Source organism: Colossoma macropomum, unplaced genomic scaffold (assembly GCF_904425465.1).
Source record: "Colossoma macropomum unplaced genomic scaffold, Colossoma_macropomum, whole genome shotgun sequence".
Classification (NCBI taxonomy): Eukaryota; Metazoa; Chordata; class Actinopteri; order Characiformes; family Serrasalmidae; genus Colossoma; species Colossoma macropomum.
The window spans coordinates 16,421,974-16,445,300 of record NW_023494808.1 but is presented as its reverse complement, the minus strand read 5'-3'; the positions used below and the strand labels follow the sequence as shown (position 1 = coordinate 16,445,300).

Sequence of the window (23,327 nt, the reverse complement as noted above, 5' to 3'; positions counted from 1 at the left end):
GGTGAGCCTCCTAGGAGAGCAGAGTTAGTGAGTTAGTAGACTCGGATGTTAGTGAGCCTCCTAGCCTAGCAGAGTTAGTGATTTAGAAGGCTCAGATGTTAGTGAGCCTCCAAGGCTAGCAGAGTTAGTGAGTTAGTAGACTCAGATGTTGGTGAGCCTCCTAGGCTAGCAGAGTTAGTGAGTTAGTAGACTCAGATGTTGGTGAGCCTCCTAGGCTAGCAGAGTTAGTGAGTTAGTAGACTCAGATGTTGGTGAGCCTCCTAGGCTAGCAGAGTTAGTGAGTTGACAGTATTGAACACTTCTAGGCACGGCTCGAGCTGTGGGGAGGGAACGTAACCAATCACAGCGCAGTGGGCGGGGCTTGTCAGAATGCAGGCGGGAAAAAAACACGGCAGCGCGAGGAGAGGAAGCGTTGGAGGAGAGGCGCTGCTTGGATCCATGACGCAAGAAAGCGCAAGTCTGCACCTCTCATTAAGAGACCACCACACACACAAACACACACACACACACACACATAGCCTAACATTTACACACACACACTCATCAGGAGGGCACTGACTCTCTCCGGACTCGTTCTCCTCCGTGCTGAAGAGTTGGCGGTGTTGAGAATGCTCGCCCTGATCTCCGCTCTGCTGCTGCTGCACAGTGAGTAGTTGAGCCCGCTCATCTCCTTACAGCCTTACAGCCCGATTATGCACTCTGAGACCCGGATTAGGCTACTCTCAGTAAGTGGTTCATTGTTGTGTGGTTGTGATTGTGAGAGAGTGGGAGAGAAAGTGTGTATGAGGGTTTTTTTGTGGTAAAAGCAGATATTTTAGTGGAGCACTTGAGCCTTCTTAAATAGGTAAATGAAAAAAAAAAACTAAATAATAAAATAAATAAATAAATAAATAAATAAATAAATAAATGGACATGAAAAGTTTTTAATACGCACTTCAGTTCTTCCATTTCATTTCAAAAGCAAAAGTTTAGGCTCCATTAATCTGGATCAAATCGTTTTATGGCCAAAGAATTGACTGCACACATGACAGATGAGGGATCTTGGGATTTAGATTAACTCTGCATTGTTCATCCGGGACGAGAGAGAGAGAGAGAGAGATAGAGAGAGAGAGAGAGATGACTGAGAGGCGGATGGAGCAGTCCACAGCCCAGAAAGACAAATAAAACAGTTCTTTATGGTCAGACACCTGCGACCTCAACAACACCAAGCTGACGGCAAATGGCTTTTAAGGCTGTTAGAAGAAGAGTCTGAGGAAAAGAAAGATCAGTGAGGGAAGAGAGAGAGTGTGAAAAATGAACAGCTTTGTTAGACAGTAGCGGTCAGTCTGGGGGCAGGATGTGACTCGGCTGGTTCATGATGGCCATGGAATGGAAAAAGCTGGCACTATGAGTCAGACTTTAATTTTATTTTAATTAATTTTATTAGTTTTTTATTTATTATCATGTTATTTACTGTTATTTAAAATGTAATTTTACATATTGGTTATTATGTAACATTAATATTAACAATGCTAATTTTACTTTGTTTGTAGGTTGATGTCAGTTTTATTTTCTTACTTTATTTTTATTATTTTTAATTTTTTTTATTTTACTATAAAGTATTTTTATTTTTATTTTTTATTCTCAGATTTATGTTAAACTAATTTATTTGTATTTATTTTTTATCATCAAGTATAGATTTTTTATTTGACATTATTTTTCAGTTAACACTTTTATTTATCAGTATGTTTATTTATTTAGGTGTAGGTCGATGTGTACAGCACACTCACTGTTACTGGTACATGACTGGTCAGGCTGTAGTGGTAGCAGTGTGTTTATGTTTGTGTGTTTCTTTGGAAGCTGAAGCTACTTTTTTCATTTCTTTTTTAATTGTATTGTTTATCTATAAGAAATACAGACAAATACTCAGTTCTGTGTCCAGAGCTTCGTGTCCAGTGAGTCTGGTAAAGGCTCTAAGAGATTGTTCTGTGCTTACTGTACGTTCCAGCAATGATGTGTTTGTCCAAACATGAACGCAAGGGTGTGTTGTTGATGCCTCTGTTTCTGATGGGTCTTAATGTGTGTGTGAGACGGCGGTGGAGGGGGGGGGGCTACTACTGGATGGTTGTGCATGTGTGTGTACGTGTGTGTGTGTGTGTGTGTGAAAGAGGTTGAAGGTGGGGCTCTCTGTGCCACCCGGCTGAGCCAGCTGTTCCCTCTGACCAGTGCAGAATTACACTCGCACAGAGAAGCTTTGTTTTCTCTCTCTCTCTCTCTCTCTCTCTCTCCCTCTCTCTCACTCTCTCTCTCTCTCTCTCTCTCTCACGCACACACACCACACTTGTCAACATTGCGATTCGACCAGGTTTTCTTTCTCCTTGCCAAGCAGCTAACATGCGAACATTTCTAACGTGCCGTGAAAATATCCGCCCAGCTGACCACAAAGATCAAAATGCAATACTGATAAAATGGATAAACATCTAAAACAAAAGTGCATTTAGTAAATGCACCGGAAGTCACTGCATGGCAAGAAACCCAACAGCCGCATGCACATGTACCAGAATTATGCTCCTTGTGTAGAATACTATGCGGTACCATCATTAAGATCCAAATCAAAATGAATAAACTTGATCCAGATTTGATCAACAGTGCAGATTAAGAAATCAATCTCTTTCCTTAAGTGTTTTGACACTACTGCATATTACTATATGCATTTTATTGAAAACAAGCGCCTGTATTGGATGCACATATATTATATACACAAACAAATGTGTGCCCGCAACAAGTATTGGCACCCTGTAAACATGAGCAAAATGAGCTGTAAAAGTATTCAAAATAATCCTAACAGAAATCTGACCTTTGAAATACAGTGACTGAAAAAAAAACTAAATCTTATCATGGAATAAATATTTTTCTCAAGTCTATGTGTGCCACAATTGTTGGCACACCTAGAAATTCTTATGAGTGAAATCTGACTGAAGTATATTCTTATTCATATGTTGTGTTTCAAAGTTCACCTGAGCAACTAGAAACACTTAAGTGGTCAGCCATGACCATTTAATTTATAGGGTATAAATATGAGGTGACAAACAGGCCAAACTCCCTCAGTCATCCATCACTATGAGAAAGACCAGAGAATACAGCAGTGATGAGAGCTGCACAAATCAGGAAATGGCTACAAGAAAGTAAATGAACAGTTGAAAGTGCCATTTATACTAATAAGAATTATTAAGAGTTAAGCGTAATAGTACAAAACTCAGAGCTGTTATCTTTGCAAAGGGAGGCTGCACAAAGTATTAAATGAAGGGGCAGTAGTTGTGGCACACAGGGATCTGAGAAAGATATTTATTTCATGAAAAAATGTAGTAATGTTTTATTTTAGTCATTGTACGTAAAATAGAGGTTAGATTTTAATTGATATTTGATGATCTTCTACAGGGAACAAACATAAATATGACATTTTTGTAAAAAAAAAACTGATGCACAATTTTTATTTAATTGGTGAGTTTAACATATTGGAAAACAATTCAAATAATAAAAAAAACTTTGCAACTTTGCACAGGCTATAATATGTTTGTATTTTTTGGTTTAATGTGTTAAATTCAGCAAACAAACAGTAATTGTGCATTAGTATGTGCAGAAATGTGCTCTCCATACAGGATGTGTTCACTTATTTTCACGCAGAAAAACAACAAAATGTCAACCAGAGGCACCCAAACTTTTGCATACAACTGTATATGTACTATCCATTCACATACATTCACAGGTCATCCCTACATAAATGCTAGCCAGTTGAGCAGTCTTTGTAACTGAAGCTCCTGCCATAATAAAGCCTCTTTCAAAGTCATCCAGATCTTTTCCTCTTGTCATCTTTATCCAAAATTGAGGTCAACTGGACCTGTTCAGCATTTTGTACATGCCACAGGGCACATGGTAGGATGTTAATTGCTTAACTGTATCATGCACTACACCTGTCTGGAAGCATATATATATATATATCACTATTGTCGGAAGAAAACCTCGTATCTCCAAAATGATCGCTTTACAGGAAAAGGAAAAAACCTACTTTACTTTTAATATAAGTAATATAAGAGTTTTTCCCATGTTATTTTGGGCCGTTTTTTTTTTTGGTCCGTTCATCTTGAAAGTTACACACAATGTAAAGAGTAACAGGTATTTTCAAATTATGTCAAAAACTGGAAAAAAAAATATATATATATTTTTATATCATACACTTATATCATCCTACAATATACATTGATCACATATTCATAGTTCCATTTATTGATTTATATGTGTAGAACCTCTGTACCTTCTATTGTCATGCATTCATAGGTCGTCTATGTTCTTGGGTCCAGCCATGCGTATAGAAGAGTGCTTTAAAAGCTTTAACTCAGTGTCCTTACCCATCACTGTAAGTAACACGTGAGTCGCTGTCTTGCTCTGAATCAGTGAGTGAGCATGTTTCCATGCTGACTCAGGTTTTTGAGTGTCTTGGTGTGACAGGTGTGTGTATGTGTATGTGTGTGTTTGTGTGTAGACTGTGGCAGTTTCAGTGGGGACTCGGGGAGGAAGTGCAGGCAGCATGTCAGACTTGTCCTCCCTAGTTTCTTATCTGACCGCGACTACTCCTTTGGACGGCGTTCGTCAAAGTGGTCTCTCACACAATGGCCCAGACTCTCTCTCTTCATTTGCCTCTCCCTCATCTCCCTTTTTCCTCTATTTTACTGTAGCCAGGATATCACAAAAGCTCTTAGAATGAAAGTGACATGCTGCAAGGCCAGGCTAGTTACACAGCTGTGTTGATAAAAATGTTGGAGTTCTTCAGTCCTGAGTCCAGTTTTTGGGTTTTCTCTTGTAATGGTAAATGTATTGCTTTAGGAATAGTAAGCAGGTCCTAGTTCAGCGCAAAATGCCTCTACCCATAGTGCAGGTGGTGTTGCAGGAATGGCAGCAGCTCGAAAAGGACATAACAGTCGATAAGATTATGCTTGCTGCTATGTATGTATCTTTCAGGTTGCAACTACACTGCGATAACACAGATAAAGGACAAAATTTGGAACAGTTCTCATTTGTCTTGAATTATCTGTTGTATGGAGCAAGGCTGCAGAGGTTGGACTCCCTTTACAATGGCAGTTTAGGTCTGGCTTAGGTAGCTATGTTACTACTGTGTAGGGGAATTTTCACCCTATACAATTTTAATGTATAAATATTTTTTAACATATTAAATTGCGCTGCTTTTGTTTCCTTATTTTTATATAAATGCTGTTTAATTATGCACAAGAACAGCTGTTTTAGAAATGGGGAAAGTCTCTGACCCAAGACCATTCAGTTCAATTTAATTGCAGTTCAGTTCAGTTCTATTTGTAGGAGGCTTTTAACAATAGACATTGTAATAAAGCAGCTTTACAGAAATGCACATTCAAACCAAACCTCTGAAGAGTGAGCTGAGGGGACAATGTCAGGAAAAGCTTCCTAGGAGCATGAGGAAGGACCACTAAGAGGATCTAAGACTTAAAAGGAAAAACGTCCTAAGAGCACGAGAAAGAAACACTTAGAGGGACCAAGACTCTGAAGCAGAGCCCATCCTCCTGTGGGCTGCATTGATTAGTGAAGTTACTATGCAATTAGAATAAACACGTTACATGTTTAGTGTTAAGTTATTTAGGCACCACAAGGCTGATGTAGCTAACAAGTAATGGAAGCTTATACCTACCAATATAAAAACAATTAATCGTTCAGCCCTATGAAGAATGGCTATTCCTTACTGAATTTCACCGTATTGTTTTATGACCAGTTAACAGTTGTAGTTATTGTCACCTTTCTGAAGAGTTCATTAATATGATAAGTATTTCATTTCATGTTTTTGAGTGGTGTTTTATTCAACACACACAGCACACTTGGCACCAAAACATTCTCAACTGCTGAAATCTGTTTTCCAGCCTGGCCAACGAGTCCTTTCTTACATGACCAAACCCAAAGTGCCAATGTCCTGATATCATTCTGCAGTTACTTTCTGTTCCCTGTTATCCAGCTGAAAAAAAGTAAGAGAAAATTAAACTCTAGTATGAAAACAAGGAAGTGGATGGAGAATAGTCAAAGACAAAACTATGTCCTACAGTGAAAACAATCCCAGCCGTGTCTTGTAGGCCATTTCCTTTTATGAGTCACACAGAAATTCCCGAATATGGTTTGGTGTTACTTTATGGGGCATAACTGAGAGCATTACAAATATGGCTATGTGAGAATAAAAGTTAAAAAGAAGCTCAAATACGTATATGACACTGCTGGAGCAGTCGCGTATGAGCCTGAGGTCACCATGCCCAATGTAAAGCATTGACTAGAGCGGCATAAAGCCTCTCAGCATTGGGCTGTGGAGCAGTGAAACTGTGTTCTCTGGACTGATGGAGCTCCATCCAGTTCCTTCGAGTTGAATCAGAGTGGCATTAGTAATCCAGAACATCAGTACCTGACCCCACTGATGCTCTTATGGCTGAATACAATCAAACCCTAACAGCAATGTTCCAGCATCTAGTGTAAAGCCTTCCCAGAGGAATTGCTGGTACTGAAACTCCCTATTAATACCCTTGATATCAGAGGAAACCTTGAGCAAGTGTCTACAAGTGTTTGCTCTTGGATCCATGCAGGCTCCAATTGTGCAGTGCATCCACTCTCTCTACATTTCACAGGTGAAAATGTCATCGAATGACTGTAAGCCTGTTTGACATCACACGTTCTTAAATAGAAACATGAAGGAAGTTCCACTGGGTCAGAAGCAGGAAGCGCTACCTGGAACTACGGGACATGCATGTTGATGGATTTGAGAAGTGTGACCGGGAAGCAGAAGTGTGTTTCCCAGACACTGATAGGAAACACCAAAACTTTCATAACAGGGAACTCCTGAAATAGACTGAATTTTAAAGGACCATCAGTCACTGATTTGAAGAATTGTATTTTAAATCTTTAATCTCTCTGGTTTGATTAGATTTTCAATGTTTGTAAACAAGGAGCCCCGCTCTCCAAGGTCACTTTGAGCAGCCGTGGCTTAGCGTGGTCAAGCATGGTATTTCATAATGTAGTGTTAACAGGAGATTGTGTGTTGCTGCACATGACAGTGATTTTTCTGTAGAAATAGCTTTTTTCCTTCACTACATTTCCCAGACTGTTTTTGATAGTAAAATATCTCTAGTCTAACCTGTTAATCTGTGACAAGTTATTTAGTTATTTAGCTGTACAAACAGTGAACTGCTGACGAATACTATTAAGCATTTTTAGTACTTTCAAATTTAAAAATTAGCACAGTTAAGTTAGCAAATTAGCTAACACATTTCAGAGCTGGGACCCACTAGGGAGTATATATTCTCAAAAATGATATGCAAAGTTTTGTTCTTTGCAGTCAGACCTGTTGTTTAACTAGAAGTAATGTGAGTAAAAAGCACCAGTGAAAGATCTGACTAGGTCTCCTACTCACTGCTTGCGACGGAGACCTATGATTCTGACTCATTTTAGTTGCACTCGAAAGATGAAAGGTCTGTTGGACATGCTTTTCAAGACTACAGTACAATTATATTCAGGCCATTATAAGTTTGATGTACAGAAAGCGACTAATTATGCCTTGGTGATGTGATAATGTGGGTTGATGTGATGGATCATCTCTGGACAGAAACAGGATAGCAAAACAATGGGTGTGATGCAAAAACCAATCAGCAGAGAGGAAGGGCTGCACCGGTTTCCTGTTCCTTACAGGAAGTTGGACTTCAGTGTAAGTTGTGGCCCCACTCTTCAGGAAAGCTAACCTCACCACTGTTTGTTCGGTATAGAGGTCATGTTTCAATAGATACTATTTATACACAAATTGTACTTATATTTTTGGTTGCTTCACTTTCTAAGCAACAACATTGTCTGGACAAGTAGTCCCTTGGCAGCGACCTGGCCCTTCTGTTTCAGGGAAAAGGAGTACGTTTTAAATACAATCAGTTCCCTGTTTTTCCCCTCGAGATGTAATATACCGTGTTTTTCGTTTGTGTCTGTCCACAATTCCAAAGCGAAGTGGTTCCAAATCAACACGTGCTTCAGGAGTTCATGATGGCTGGAGCCAAGACGTTATATTTGACTATGACTTAAGCAAGTACCTGGGAGAGTGGGGCACAAACTTTTTGGGTTTTGCTACATAATTAATATATTTTAAAAATTAATCACTACAAATGAAAACTTTGTTTCCAACATTTAACTTTTTGAACAGTTCAGCAAAAAAAAATACCACATAGGCATGACAAACTGAAGCTAGTTGTTGCTAAAAAGTCTGGTAAAATGATGCAAACATAACTTTTTCAATACAATTTTATGTTCGTTTAACCCAGACGGGCTTTCCAACCCAAAAAGATGAAAATGTATTCAAAATAAATACGATTAGTGAAAAGAGACTTTGTCAAACACTGGCAAATTTATTTCTGACCACAAAATAGGAAATTAGTACCATAATTAACTGAAATATATTTTATTTACACATATTATCAATGTGTACAAGTGACCGAGTGCGGTGGCAGTATTGGAATACAGAAATACAGTTTGTGTACTCGTTCTGTATCATCACAGAAAATCTGAGATAATATAAAGACCAACAATTCAATGAAATGCCACTTTTATATTTTAACAAGTCTGTAAAATGCTATGCTTTTGCTTGTATTTGTACATGAACATATATATTACACTGTGCCACTCCAAAACATGACTACTTTTACATGCATGCATTGTTATTGAGCAGGAATGGAATATAGTGTACAAAACCATGTTTTCATTAGTGTATAATCACCTGTAACTACAAATCATTGTTTCGTTAGCTTAGAATGAGCCCTATATCTACTAGGGAGTGGGTCCTCTTCCAACAGAGGCCGCCATGTTTCTACAGTAGCCCAGAACAGATAAACCAATCACTGGAGGACAAACCAAACATTGGCTTTAGAGAGCGCCTTTCATGTTTTTACATTGAAGTGGCAGCTTGAATTAGGTGGCGCTGTAGCTCTGGTTGGAAGATGTAGAAAGAAGAAGAATCAGTGGTTACTGCTGGTGTTGGCTAATCATTTTGTGCAGTGAGAAGTTTGAGAACCCAAATTTTGGCAAATGAAGGATCATACTTATTATTTAGCAGAAGAAAAAAAACATGATGGCCACCGAATGTTCTACTACACGCTTGGAAAGGGAGGGGTGAAGGGGGGGTGTTCAGTTGCTCACCGTTAGATACCACTAAATCCACACAGCACCTTTAATGACATGATTGAGAAGGCAGATGTAGCATGGTTTTATTATTTGACGAGGCTAGGCCAACTACTCTAACTGATGTTAGCTAGGTCCAGAAGTACTGGAAGTGTTTTCCTTTGCTTACTACTAAATTTTTGTGCCACTTGTTTTTAGCCACCCAACACCATAGCTGTCATCCAAATGAGCACATTAACTTTGGCCAAAGCACTTTTTTTCCCTTACTTGCAGTTAACTGTATATCCATGAACTCTTGCGGATACACGAATATCAAAATTTGTCAGATTGCACATCCCCACATCATATCTGTAGGACCTTTTTGATGGCTCTCATCATAAAAACCATCCAGGCTTAACACTGTGCTAGTACCAACATCACCATGTGGAGGCTGTACTTTAGCCTGGCTAGGTCTCACTGTTGAGTTGTTTATATGTGTCAAAATGGAGCTATATTACAGCTATATTTAAACAATATCAGAGTGAATTCTGTGAGATATATTCACAACTCAGTAATAAAAAACAATTTACTTTTATGGTACAAAAACAGTTTTCAGGGTGAGACTGATTGCTGTGAAAATGTGCAGATGATATTGAAATGGGAATACATGAACATGATTAAAAGCATGTTTAACTACATAAAACATCCATTTTGGCTATTCATAATTGATCCATTTATCAATTATGAATAGCCAAAATGGGCTAGGATAGGTCACTGATGTGACCAAGACTCTGTTGATGATCTCTCCAATAGGTCTCCATGTTGCCCCGGTGACAGTCAGCACCTCCCAATCCAAAGTAGAAGTGCAGGAGAATTCAGGTGAGTGAGGTTTGAAGAAAAAAAAGAGATACACTATATGGACAGAAGTATAGAGACATACCTCTCAATCACTGTTTCATTTAGTCCCATTGCCACAGGGCCCCCAGTGCACAAAACAAGGTCCATAAAGGCATGGCTGGGTGAGTCTGGTGTGGAAGGACTTGACTGGCCCACAAAGAGCCCTGACCTCAACCCCACCAAACACCTTTGGAATGAACTAAAATGGGGATTGCAATCCAGACACTCCAACATCTGTGTCTGACCTCACAAATGCTCTTCTGATTGAATGGGCAAAAATTCCCACAGACACACTCCAACATCTTGTAGAAAGCTTCCCAGAAGAGTGGAAGCTGTTGTAGCTGCAAAGGGGGGACCAACTCCGTATTAATGCCTATGGATTTAGAATGGGATGTCTTAAAGCTCCTGAAGGTGTAATGTGTAGGTGTCCCAATACTTTTGTCCATGTAGTGTACCATGTAATGCACCACACCTGTGTGTGTCCAGTTACGACTGAGATAAAGATGTGAAAGCCTTCTTTTTCTCTTTCTGCTTTTCCGTTCTCTGTTTTAGACGCCGTGCTCTCTTGTCTGTTTAAGACAGAGAAAGATCAAAATCCTCGCATCGAGTGGAAGAAGAAAGATGATGGAATCTCCATGGTTTACTTTGAGGGCAACTTCACAGGTGACTAGCATTTGTGGCCTGTTTCTAAATATGACACGAACTACTGTTCATGCTCTAGTTACAATAAAGGATAAATCCACCTAAAATTTCACAGTTTCGCCAATGTGGCCAAGACCTGCAAGCCTGAACATTTTCTGAGATCCTCCTTTACTGCACACGGACATGCATTCACCCTGACCTGTCCTTCACAGGACCCTTTAAGGGACGTGCAAAGATTGAAGGGGCAACAGTGACGTTGTACAAGGTCCAGCTAAAGGACGCAGGACAGTATCGCTGTGAGGTCAGCGCCGCAGCTGACTCTATTCAGCTGGGAGAAACCAACGTCACTCTCAAAGTACTGGGTAGGAGGCTTCATCCACGTTCATCGGATTTGCTCTGTTCTGTTTGGCTAATCCTGATTCTCCAGTTTGCTCTTTGGAATTTGTGGCTTTGTGCTTGGTAAAGCAATAGTTTGGTGAAAAACAGCAGGAAATCAGTCACGTCGATCAGCGAAGACATGTTTGGTTTAATCAGATTTCACATTTGACTAAACATGGTTTTTGCACATGTGAAAAAAAAGTGTTCACGTGTAAAAATTCTTTTTCCTTAATATGTAGCTTATATCTTTGCTCTCTTTGCTGCCTCAGTACCTCCACACATTCCGTTTTGCGAGATTCCCAGCTCTGCGCTGACTGGCTCACTGGTGGAGCTGCGCTGCAGTGACCAGTACAGCATTCCTCCCGCAGTTTACACCTGGTACAAAGACAAGAAACCACTCTCCCCTCAACGTGCCAACTCCACCTACACCATCAACAAAAACACCGGCATTCTGGTGAGTCCAAACAGTTTATGCATGCCTGTAAACATAAATGTGCCTAGAGGATTTTAAGGGTCCGTATGTGAGAAGACAATAAAATTCTTCACTCTCCACTACATAGCAAGGGAGGACGTTTCTAACCTCCTAAAGATCAGATCTGATTATGATTCTTTAAGGAACGATTTAGTGTATCATGCACTGTAAAATATTAAAAGTCAGTTCAACTTTTAAAGAGGATTCTATTGATTTTTCAGTTTTTCTGCATAATTCAGTTGTTGACCTGTAAACGAAGTCATTCAGTGTAACCACATGCTGTGGAATGGTGTGTTTTAGAGAAACTTGCAGACTCTGGTTTCTTTACAGTGGTGCTGATAGGAACCAGGAGTTGCTATTTTTCTTTCAGTGCCTTGCATGCACCTCTGCACTAAGAACATATTAAAAAATACTTTCTTGTCTAGAAAGTAAAGTTATTTTATTGATCAGAAAACAATGCCTCAGGCATCAGACAGTGTATTGATAACATTTTCTTATAATAACTTCCTGTGAGGGAGCTTTTAAAAGCATTAAACCCATCTGGTTCCTGTCACCACTATGAACGTGTATAACTTGGTACGTTTTATTAGAAAAGTGATCAACAAACCACTCTGAATGACTTTTTTGACTTTGTTTACATCTTAACCAGTGAAATATGCTAATATTTTGAATGATCAATGGATTCTCCCTTAAGTTATTCCACCTAGTTCAGTGAAATGTTCTCCTAACTCACATTTTTAGTACAGCATCTCAGGGCAACAATACAGTTAATGATTACTCAAAGATATAATGTGAAACTGATGACATCACTTGCTGGATGTTTTTTCCAACACTCCTACTTGTTTGGATGTTGCTAATTTTCACCTGCAGACTGACTTATGACCTTCTGAGTTAGATAGTTCTGTCACTCTGAAGCCACAACAATACTTAATTAATTTAATTACAGAGAGCATCGTCTGTAAAAAACCACACTGACATGACAGTTCATACAGCTTTTAAAATGTAAGGTTTCAACATTTTCTGACTTCATTCTGTCTTTTGGTAATTGCGTGACTCTAGAGTGGTGCAGTCTGTCTATCATGAGTCGAATTCTGGTATCACCCCCTGATCACAAATGCTAGGACTTATGCTACTTGGGAGCCCCTGAAAATTGTGTGTTAAATACATAAAAAAGAAAAATTTTGATACATCTGACTGCAGATGCTCAGTTCATTGAACAGATATTATGTTTATGTAACAGAATGTAAGACAGGGATCAATGTTCAATTAACTTTTTATTTATCTTTCAATTAACTCAAAATATTATTTAAGTCAGACACAAATTGTAAACAAAATTTAAATGAAACTGCAAAACTAGGACATGTATGTATTGTATTTATTATTGTTTTATGTATAACCAAAAACATTTACAGTAAAATCTCAAGCTTCACTATGTATGTAAGTACTTTTAAATCATACCAAAATACTGAAAAATCTGACTGGAGCAGCTATTTACACAGTAGTGGATTATAAGCTGTTTTTTTATTTTACAGTTGTATGCAAAGATTTGAGAGCCCTGGCAAATTTACACTTTTTGTTGTTAACACATCCTCTACAGAGAACAGACTTCTGTACATTTTAATACACAAGTACTGTTTATTTGCTGAATTTAACATTGTAAAAAAATAAAAACGTAAAATGTGGTCTGTGCAGAAGTTATGACACATTTTAGATTTTATGTTTTATTTTTGTTCAGTAAGTTAAACTCAGCAAATAAACAGAAATTGCGCACTGAAATGAACATAAATGGCATATTTAAGTGTGTCTCTGTAGGGGATGTGATCACTTATTTTCACTTAGAAAATCAACATGTAATTTGACGGATGGTGTTCAAACTTGTGCATATGACTGCACGTTTGAATATGATTCAGGTCAAAAAATGAACATGTTCACTATTGAATGTTATTGTAATTGATTATGATCAACTGTAACTCTACAAAACTGCATACTGATATGGCTGAATTTTCACCTTTAGATGGATAAATCCTGATGCGTTCATGCTTTTTTACACCCCGTCTAGGCAGCTTACATGTTAGTTTTGTAATAGTTACCAAAAATGATGCTATTTACTGAGTAATATATCTTAACTGAGCAATAAACCTGCAATACATAAACAGGTCACAGCAGTCACACCATGGACACCTCCTCTGAATTTGTAGTCCAGCTGAATCATTTGTCACAAAGTAGAGCCAGACAGACCAAATACTAACAGACTCAGAGAGCCAGAGTGACGGATTGATATTGACAGACAGGAATAATCACACTAAATAAACACTGACATCTTGACCCGACACTGACATTTCTAACACACGCATACACGCACACGCACCAGTGCACATACACACACACACACACACACACACACACACACACACACACACACAAACAAACACACACAAAGAGCCCTTGACACAGATGCTGAAAAAAATTTTTTACTCAGTGCCCAAACAGCTTTCTTAATTCTTTCTGTGGTGTATTTTCCCTTCTTTCTTTTATACAGACATTTCAAACAGTCACTAGAGCTGATGCAGGACAGTACCACTGCGAGGCCAGAAACGGGGTAGGACAGCCAAAGAGCTGTGTAGGAAATCACATGACCATTGGTGAGTGCATGCATGTACATGTGTGTTGGTATTTCTAGTAGTAAAAACATTAATTAAGCCATTTATAATGGGGTTATAAAGCCAAGGTGAAAATGTGGCTATTTCCAATTTTAATCTATTCCTCTTTAACCCACATCAAACCGAGAGTCTCACCGGTGATCCATTCTGAGAATTTGAGAGACGGCCCCTGCAAATCGATTAAATCTGCCACCAGAGGAGTTGTGCTGCTTTCAAGTGCAAGTAGGGCGGTAGTTTCCTCTGAGGAGAAACTCGAGGCATTCATGTAATCTAACTGTATTTATTAGTAGCTCACACTGGTCGCACTGTCAAATCAGTCACTCACATAAATGTCTACAGTTACACAGAATTAAGCAACAGGAGTGAGAAACATGCTACATGCTAAAAACATTAGCTAACAAAAAAACAAACATTACTTAGCACTGCTCTCTAAACATGTTAGAGCACCAGGTTAGAAGTTAGAACTATGTTCTAGGTCCCAGGATGTCCCAACACACCCAATTCATATTTTGTTTGTTGCAGCATAATCCATCCATCCATCCATCCATCCATCATCTAAACCGCTTATCCTTCTGGGTCGCGGTGGGGTGCTGGAGCCTATCCCAGCTGTCATTGGGCGGAAGGCAGGACACACCCTGGACAGGTCGCCAGTCCATCGCAGGGCAGACAGACAGACATACACATTCACACACACCTAGGGGCAATTTAGCATGTCCAATCAGCCTGACTGCATGTTTTTGGACTGTGGGAGGAAACCGGAGTACCCGGAGGAAACCCATGCAGACACGGGGAGAACATGCACACAGAAATGACCCTGGTCACCCGGCCGGGAATCGAACCCAGGCCCTTCTTGCTGTGAGGCGACAGCACTACCCACTGTGTTGCAGCATAATGTGACTGTAAAATCTAATGACTGAAAAAAAAATGACTGCAGTCAGCTTATTTAACTGCGATTAGACAATTATGTAATAAATATGACAGGCCTACATACAAAGAAATAAAATGTGGACTGACTATATGTTCAAAATTCATTTTACCATCACCATTTATCTTATTTGTATGATTGCTTTTTGTCGTTTGACTATTCTCTTCTGTCCCCAGCCTCGATTAAAATAGCATGGATGTCATAACTCAGCAAATTCGTGCTACAAATTTTGATATAGTTGACTTCATCATCCGACTTCGAAGGGCGTTCATGCGGTGCCTCTGGGTGCAAAACTATTTTATTTTATTTTACAATAATACCAAGAGCACTTGAAAGCAGCATGATGATGTGTGTCCAAGTTGGCCAGAGTGAAATGTATGTAGAATCTGAGTTTTGTGTGCTACTCTGTTTCCTATCACTGCACAAAAAAATGCATGAGGCTTCCTTTATTGCTGGATGTTCTGTGATATTTTCTGATTGAACGAGCTAGTTCATTGAGTGCATTTGGGATCGGTATATTACTGACTGGTTTAATCAACAATGTGCGACTTATATTCCTTTTCATTTGCTTGTGACTCCGAATAAAAAAACAGTTTTGGCTCAAGTTCTTTACATATCAGAATAACGGGAACACCAGCAGTGAGAAATTGCGTTATTAATGGGGAAAAGTAGATTAAATGGCGGAAATAGTCATGTTTGTTCATGACATTTTAATATAGTGAGGCTGTAACAAATCAGAAATAATTTGCACTGCAATGTCTCAGTGTCTCAAAAATAAGGAGCGGCTGAAAATGTGCCGTATGCCAAAATGCAAATTATCTCATTTTCAGTTGATCAGAGCATTCAGCGATAAAAAAATCACAATATTTGAACTTGAGCTAACACACTAGCCTCGAGCTAACATGCTCCAGTACAATACAATGTGATATGTTGCACCAATGCATCCCTATTATATAGCGATAGAAAAATAGGGCAGCACACAGGAAGCTCCAGCTGCACATGCTGATACATTTTACTGCCTAATTACTGTGGAGACAGATTTTAATGAATGTTAAACACCACTGGGTTAATCAGTCCATACTGGTATTTTTCTTCACCATCACTCCACGACTGTTTGGTGTGTTTTCTTGAAACTCCACTCATTTTTATCTTGTTTTTCCATGAGTATAATGTTCTCTTTGTTTCCCCTCCTCACTCTGTCTCTCTCTCTTTTCCAGATGACCTGAACGTTACAGCAATAATAGCAGGGATAGTAGTGCTGTGCCTGGTCATATCAGTGTGCACTCTCGGGGCATGGTATGCCCACCGGCAAGGCTACTTTAGCCGTAAGTTGACTACAACTGTCACGTTTTCCACCGCCCATGTATGTAGGTCATGACGTGCTTATCAGTACAAGATGAAAATGTTTTGACCAGTTGTCCTTTGTTTTTATTTCTATGTCCCGTCTTAATCTCTCTATATCTCCATGTCAGGACACAGAGGAAGGTAAGAATACTAACTGACTCAATTCAGTCAGTACGTGTGTGTGTGCCTGTATGTGCGTGTGTGTTGGTTTTGTTGTGTATTAAGGGCCTGATACCAAGTTAGAGATTGCAAACCACTAAGAAGAAATTATTCCGGAGTTTATACACGTACACTGATTTGAATGTAATCTTTATTGCAATGGTCTCATGTGTCATTTCTCAACAAACCATCAACCCTAAAGAATTCCCATACTCCCATCAGGATGTAGTTATTCTTTAAAACTGGGATGTATCACAGAGACATCTGAATTGGGATGCTGCTGGCTAAACTTTGCATTAAAAATTTGTTGCTAATTCGTTGGTTTGGCCAAAAATCTAATTTACATGATTTTCTCTTTTCCCTCCGAATATAGTTGATCAACCAAGATGTGTTCAGAGTTTGCTTTGCACAGCTAATAGGCTAATCTAGATAACAAGTAATGGAAGCCTATACTGTGCCAGTTAGCATTGTGCAGACTGTATGATTTTTGATACTTTTTGACATTCTGTAATCTATAAAAATCAACGAAAATATCACATAGCCATAAAAGTAGTCATAGCCATCTTTAATTTTGTCCAGGCTTTTATTCATGTTTATAGGTATCACACTCTCCTCGGCAGGTTAGTCTAAGTGAGCTAGCCGTCTAGCCATGCAAACTTTGCAATGCAAAACATTTATCTTTGAGTAACTGTTTTGTCTAGTTGGTGTAGAGCCGTGTTGTAGTGCTTTTATTTTTGTTGTTGTTAGCCATGTAGCCTTTAGCATGCTAACTATTAACTCTATTTAAGATTACTTAACAACTTGATGTGGTGTGAAGCAGATGTGTGATGACTCAGTCATGCAGTTTACACAGTGCTAACCTGGTGACTCGAAGTTTCCATTACTTGTTAGCTACATTAGCCTTGTAGCTTCAGTGCAAAACTAAAGAAGTACACTTGTCTACTACATTTTGGGAAAAGGGGAAAAATTACATTTTTGGCCGAACCATCATGTTTTCAACTAACTCCGTGCCTTTGAAGTGTGATTGGCTGACACTGCCATGACTTTGTGAATATCATTCTACATTTGCATGCAACCAAGATAATCTCCACCACTCTTGCAACTGCTGGTTTTTATTGCGCCCATAGTTTCGTTTAAAGTCACTCATTGGCTATAACTCCCAGCATGACGCACAGTGTGTGCTATTGCCCCCAACTGTGACCTCTGACCCCTGACCCCCCCATGGCGCCCTATTGCAGGTCATTCTGGATCCCACAGTGTCATGGAGCAGCTCACATCAGCAGCCAGAACCTCAACAGAACAGAGGACATGTGAGTTAGAGAGACTGACAGAAGGAAATACATGACTGTTATTGCAGCTTAAGTGCATGACAAGAGGGGGTAGTAACATCAAGATAGGCTGCATTTTTATTACAGTGAATCGCTTCCCCCGCCAACTGTTGGCTGTTTTTAATGTAAGCACGTTTAGACATCCAGCGTCAAAGCGTATGCAGAGCTCTGAGGCTAGTTCTGAGCGCCAATAAAACATGGACAAACTTTCTACACTTTTTCAATACATTTGTTTTTCAACCATCATGTTGTATTGTCATTTTGTAGTTTGCCGTTAGCATTCTGACGAGCCCTGGGTATAAGCCATTTTTCTCCTTGGGAAAAATGAATGCCATTTTCAAAAATTGCTAATGTAACGCTTTGTAAATATACATATGAATTACAAGGACATCAAGTATTCAAGCAATCTTGCAACACATGCTAAATAAAAGCTAACAATCCTGCTCATTTAACTGACCACAACCTCACTGAAATATGCCTTGAAAACCAGCAAGCTTTGTCAAAAGCAGGTAATTTGCTCTGGCAGCAGTAGGCTACAGATCGACTGGCTGTTGTTACACAATAGTGCTGATTTTAGCTTCACCTAGCTTTACCTAACTCATGACCTCAGTTAAATATGCAGTATTGTTAGCTCGCTTGTAGCATGCATTAGACAACATTGGTATATTGGTATATATACGAATATATATGTAATGAGCCACAGGGTGAGATTTTTGAAAACGTCATACATTTTTCCCATAGAGAAGAACAACACTGCTGGCCAGCAAAATTGGATTCTCTTTCGCACATTCTGAAGTTCACAACTTTTTTCGCTCTCCTCACCTGCTCCATAGTAAATTAATGATAGGTGATGTAAAAATGCATTTTGCTGCAATGTAATTGCAAAGGGTTGATATCGATCGTGAATGATGTGTCCGAACTTCAATGACAGGACAGTGAACCTAAATGAAACAGTCTGTACTACAAAAGAAAAGCCATGTGTTAATGTGCTCTGCATAAGCAGTGGTGGAAGACAGAATGTGAGACAGGCTGGAAAAGAGAAGGACAGCTGGGAGACTCAGGCAAATGGCATCATCTGAAGCCTAACATGGTCACAGGGTTAACGTCTGGGTAGAGATCAAAGTGTGTGTGTGTGTTTGTGTGAGTGAGTGTCAACAGAGTAATTAACATGTGTAGGCCTGTTGGAATAGGTCAGCAGTTGTTTTGCAGCAAATGGAATTGTTCTGAAGAAAATATGTGTAGATAAGTCATGTTGTTTAGCAAAGACAAGCTGTTTGCTGATTTTGCATCCTTTTTGTGTTATAAAACCCTGATGTGTTTTATTTCCTCAGCCCCCATGCTGGTTATGGCCCTCCTCCACAAGACGTGAGTATTAATTATTGTTTTTTTTTGTTTGTTTGTTTCTTTTGCCAATAACGCCACATATTTAAAAATATTCAAAACCAATTAAAATACACATGTACTAGAAATACATTTTAATGGTGGAGAGTATGAATATAAGACAGACGAAATGCCAATTTTTATTATTTGAGCCACATTTATATCTAATTTAACTGATCTGACTGTAGCCTTGATCAAACTATATTAATAAATGTAAAGGCCTTAACATGATATATTAACATTATATTATTAAAACCTTATATTTCCCTTTATTTATAAACACAACTGCAGTAATGTGCTTCAGCCTGTTAAGTTATTCACTTATAGTGCTTAGGGAAATATGGGTAATAATCTACCCTATTTAATCTTTTGGTTTAACCAGTGTGCTAATAATGTAATCCAATGATAAAGAATTTGCAGTCTGTCTTCATATAGTAAAACATATAGGCCCAATAGTCATTATTTATTTATGCATTTATGACTGTTGTTAACAGGTATACCGCTGTGTGCCATATCACAATACTTAGCATATCAAGTCTTTAAATATACCATTAAATGGTGTTGTGGCTCAAGTGTGGTGATATGAGGCCTGTAGCAATACCCACCACTAGTAATTTATCAGGAGGGTTACCTACTTTTCCATGCATAGTACTAGTAGTAGTAACTCCAATAGTAAGAGTAGTAGTAGTAACAGTAGAAGTAGTAACAACAGCAATAACAGTAGTAGTAACAGCAACAGTAGTAGTAACAGATATAGTAGTAGCAGTAGTAAAAAGTAAGAGTAAAAGTAACAGCAACAGCAATAACAGCAGTAGTAAAAGTAATAGCAGTAGGTGTAGTAACAGTGGTAGTAGTAACTAATAGCAGTAGCAGTAGTGGTAGTAGTAATAACTAATAGCAGCAGTAACAGTAGTAAAAGCTAATAGCAGTATTAGTAACAACTGTAGTAGTATGCATAGTAACAGTAGGAGTAACTAAAAGCAGTAGCAGTAACAGTAGTAGTATTAACAGTAATAGCAGTACTAACACTAGTAGTAGTAACAGTAGTAGTGTTAACAGTAATAGCAGTAGCGACAGTAGTAGTAATAGCTAATAGCAGTATTAGTAACAGTTGTAGTAGTAGTAGTAGTAGTAACAGTAGTAGTAACTAAAAGCAGTATTAGTAACAGTTGTAGTAGTAGTAGTAGTAGTAACAGTAGTAGTAACTAAAAGCAGTATTAGTAACAGTAGTAGTATTAACAGTAACAGCAATAGTAACAGTAATAGCTGTAGTAACAGTAGTAGAATTAACAGTAATAGCAGTAGTAACAGCAGTTGTAGTAACAGCAATTGTAGCAATATTAGTAGTACGATTTATGTTAGTATGAATGACTCATTTCTGCTCTTCTCACGCATATTATTGTTAGGTCTATTTTCACCAGTCAGTTCTTTGCAAACTTTGTACCATGTAGGCATGACATAATGGAATAATTATAATCATACCACAAAATGCCATTTGTTCTAGCGATATTTATCTAGCGAACATTAAATACCCACAAACTGTGGAGGGCTATCTGACCTTTTAATGCAGCTTCCTATCTGGCACAAACATGTAATGACGAAATCTTAACCTTTCTTTAAGTGGTAAAAAGCATGTTACATAATTGACCCACATCACTTGTTTACAGGAATGATTCACATGTCCTGACTCAGTGAAGTCACTGGCTATTTCTGACAGCTCATATTGACATGTGTATCGACACATACTATCCACGTCCATTCTGAATTTATCAGCGTATCAAATGTAGCTCACATTGACAGTAACTTAAATCTTAAACTTTGCTTGCTTTTCCAGACTCAGGACTTCAAGCACACTCAGTCCTTCATGCTGTGAGGAACCATCAGCCTCAGTCAACACAAACACATGTTCAGCATTAACAGAAACACTGGAACCAAAGGGCCTGTGTCATAAACGACACCAGCTCACACTGCCGCTGTGGATAGAGAGCAAAGTGGGACAGAAAGCAGCCTTCTTCATCTCATCTCACTGCTGCTGTGAGCACCCTTTCAGACAGACTTTCAGAAAAAAAGACTACTTGTGTGGCAATGCTATGTGGGGCTCAATCGTTGAAAATGTATTTTACTACTGCCCCCTTGTGGTGTCCAATGGCTATGAACGTTGCAGTGCGTGTTTCCATTGTCCACCTACGCCCTCTGGTGGTACTTTGTATGCACACAAAGATGATGGTTCACTCAATCAAATTTACACAGTTGTCCCCTTAACTCAAATGTAATCAGTCAGCCAAGACATGATTGGTGCCTGAAATTTGCTTCTTAATTTTGCACTGGAGCAAACTTTAGACAGCTGATCATCTGTGTTATAGTACAGAGACTTTAAATTACATTTGTTCATTAATTTTTTTCTGGGGTAAACCTGGGTAAGCTTCCCAAAACCGTGATAGCATGAAGTTCATCTTGAAGGAAAATTCCACCAGTTGTTCTTACATTTACATTTCTGCGTGACTGAGCTGTTAAACAGACATTGAGAGTGGATCGATATGAAAACCTCTATTGTGGAGAAACTTGCTGAGTCACAATTGTTCACAGTGCTGGTGATAGGAACCATGTCTCAAGAGATGAATGCCTCCATTACATGAAAGGGTTATAAATACGCTGCCCGATGCCTGAGACATTATTTTACACAATAGTTCTGCGAAAAGCGGCCTAAAAACTGATTTTTAAAATACATTTATGGCAAGCAGAAGTATGCAGGATGTTAAAGGGCAAAATATTTGCTCAAATAAAACTTTTTTTCTTTTTCACTATTTCACCACTGTCAACATTACATGTAAAAAATGTAGAAGCCACATACAGGTTTAGTCACTGTTTTGGATAATAAATACAATGCCTATATTAGCGTTGTAGACATTGTGACCCCTGGTTCCTATCAGCACCACTGTAAAGAAATCAGAGTCAGTTTCTCACAACGAACCACTTTATATGAAATCTTAATGAAGGAAACATGTGGCAAAGTAAATATGACTTCCCTGCCGAGGAAGAACCCCTGCACGGACCAGCATCAATTCCATGCTGGTTTAGCTGGTCACCCGGTCACCCAGCATGCTCATGCTGATTGACCAGCACACCAGTATCCAAAACACAACATACGCTGGTTCTTCTAGCAGGGTTAGAAGCCACTGGCTAACAGCCAAGATGATCTTAATACTACAACGCTTTTGGTAAACTTGGTAAACCAGATGCCAATTCACATGCTACCTGTATTCCCTTGTGCCTTATCAGGGAACTACACTAGGATGCTACTTTCACTGGTTAGCAAGTTAACTGGATCAGCATGTATGCTGCCTGTAAAAAGTCTGAGAACACTTATTTTGGCATATTTACGTTGTTAACAATAATGATGCTTTCAGTAGAAAGCTGTTTAGGTCTTGGTGTTGTTCTTTGAAAAATGTCAAAACTTTAGGAACAATTGGCAAAAATACAAATCTCACACATTTTTCCCTTTGTTTGTCAGCACTGACACCTTTCAGCTGTTTAAACCACATCTGGGCCAAAAGATTTTCAATATGTGCTTTGGAAAATAAAGCTGTCAAATCATTTAGATAGAACTGGCTCTTTATACCAAAGAAGATCCTTTGATAAACATGAGCACTACTCTGAAAATATCAACAGAAGGCAGTGTGTCCTCAAAATTGACAGGCAGCATATGCTCAGAGTAATAACTTCGTGCTAGACTGAGGCTAGTCAGCTCACTAACCCAAGAATCTAGCGTTGTTGTGTACCACCCAGGAGTGAAATGATGTAGTATTATTAGATGATATTTGTACAAAGACATTATTTGAACCTGTGCCTTTCTTCTTAGCTGTACAGTACTTTTTCCAAATTGAGTGCATGGATGTGAAACAGTGAATGAATGATTTACTGTATGTTTTATCAGTGTGTTTTTTTTTACATTAAAGTGTGAATTAATTGCA

At 38.8% G+C, this 23,327-nt stretch overlaps 1 protein-coding gene across 2 annotated transcripts; it reads left to right on the top strand.

Annotated features, from left to right (window-relative positions):
• Positions 1–404: 404 nt before the first annotated feature.
• On the top strand, positions 405–23,327 carry jam2a (junctional adhesion molecule 2a). 2 transcript variants are annotated; one of them, XM_036557199.1, is made up of 11 exons: positions 405–645; positions 9,985–10,050; positions 10,621–10,731; positions 10,923–11,072; positions 11,358–11,542; positions 14,100–14,202; positions 16,363–16,470; positions 16,618–16,630; positions 17,887–17,958; positions 19,308–19,341; positions 21,191–23,327. In XM_036557199.1, the coding sequence occupies exons 1-11, from the start codon at positions 609–611 to the stop codon at positions 21,227–21,229; spliced, it is 918 nt and encodes a 305-aa protein (XP_036413092.1). In that variant the 5' UTR covers positions 405–608; the 3' UTR covers positions 21,230–23,327. The 2 variants fall into 2 exon arrangements, with proteins under 2 accessions (XP_036413092.1, XP_036413093.1); XM_036557200.1 differs by lacking the exon at positions 17,887–17,958.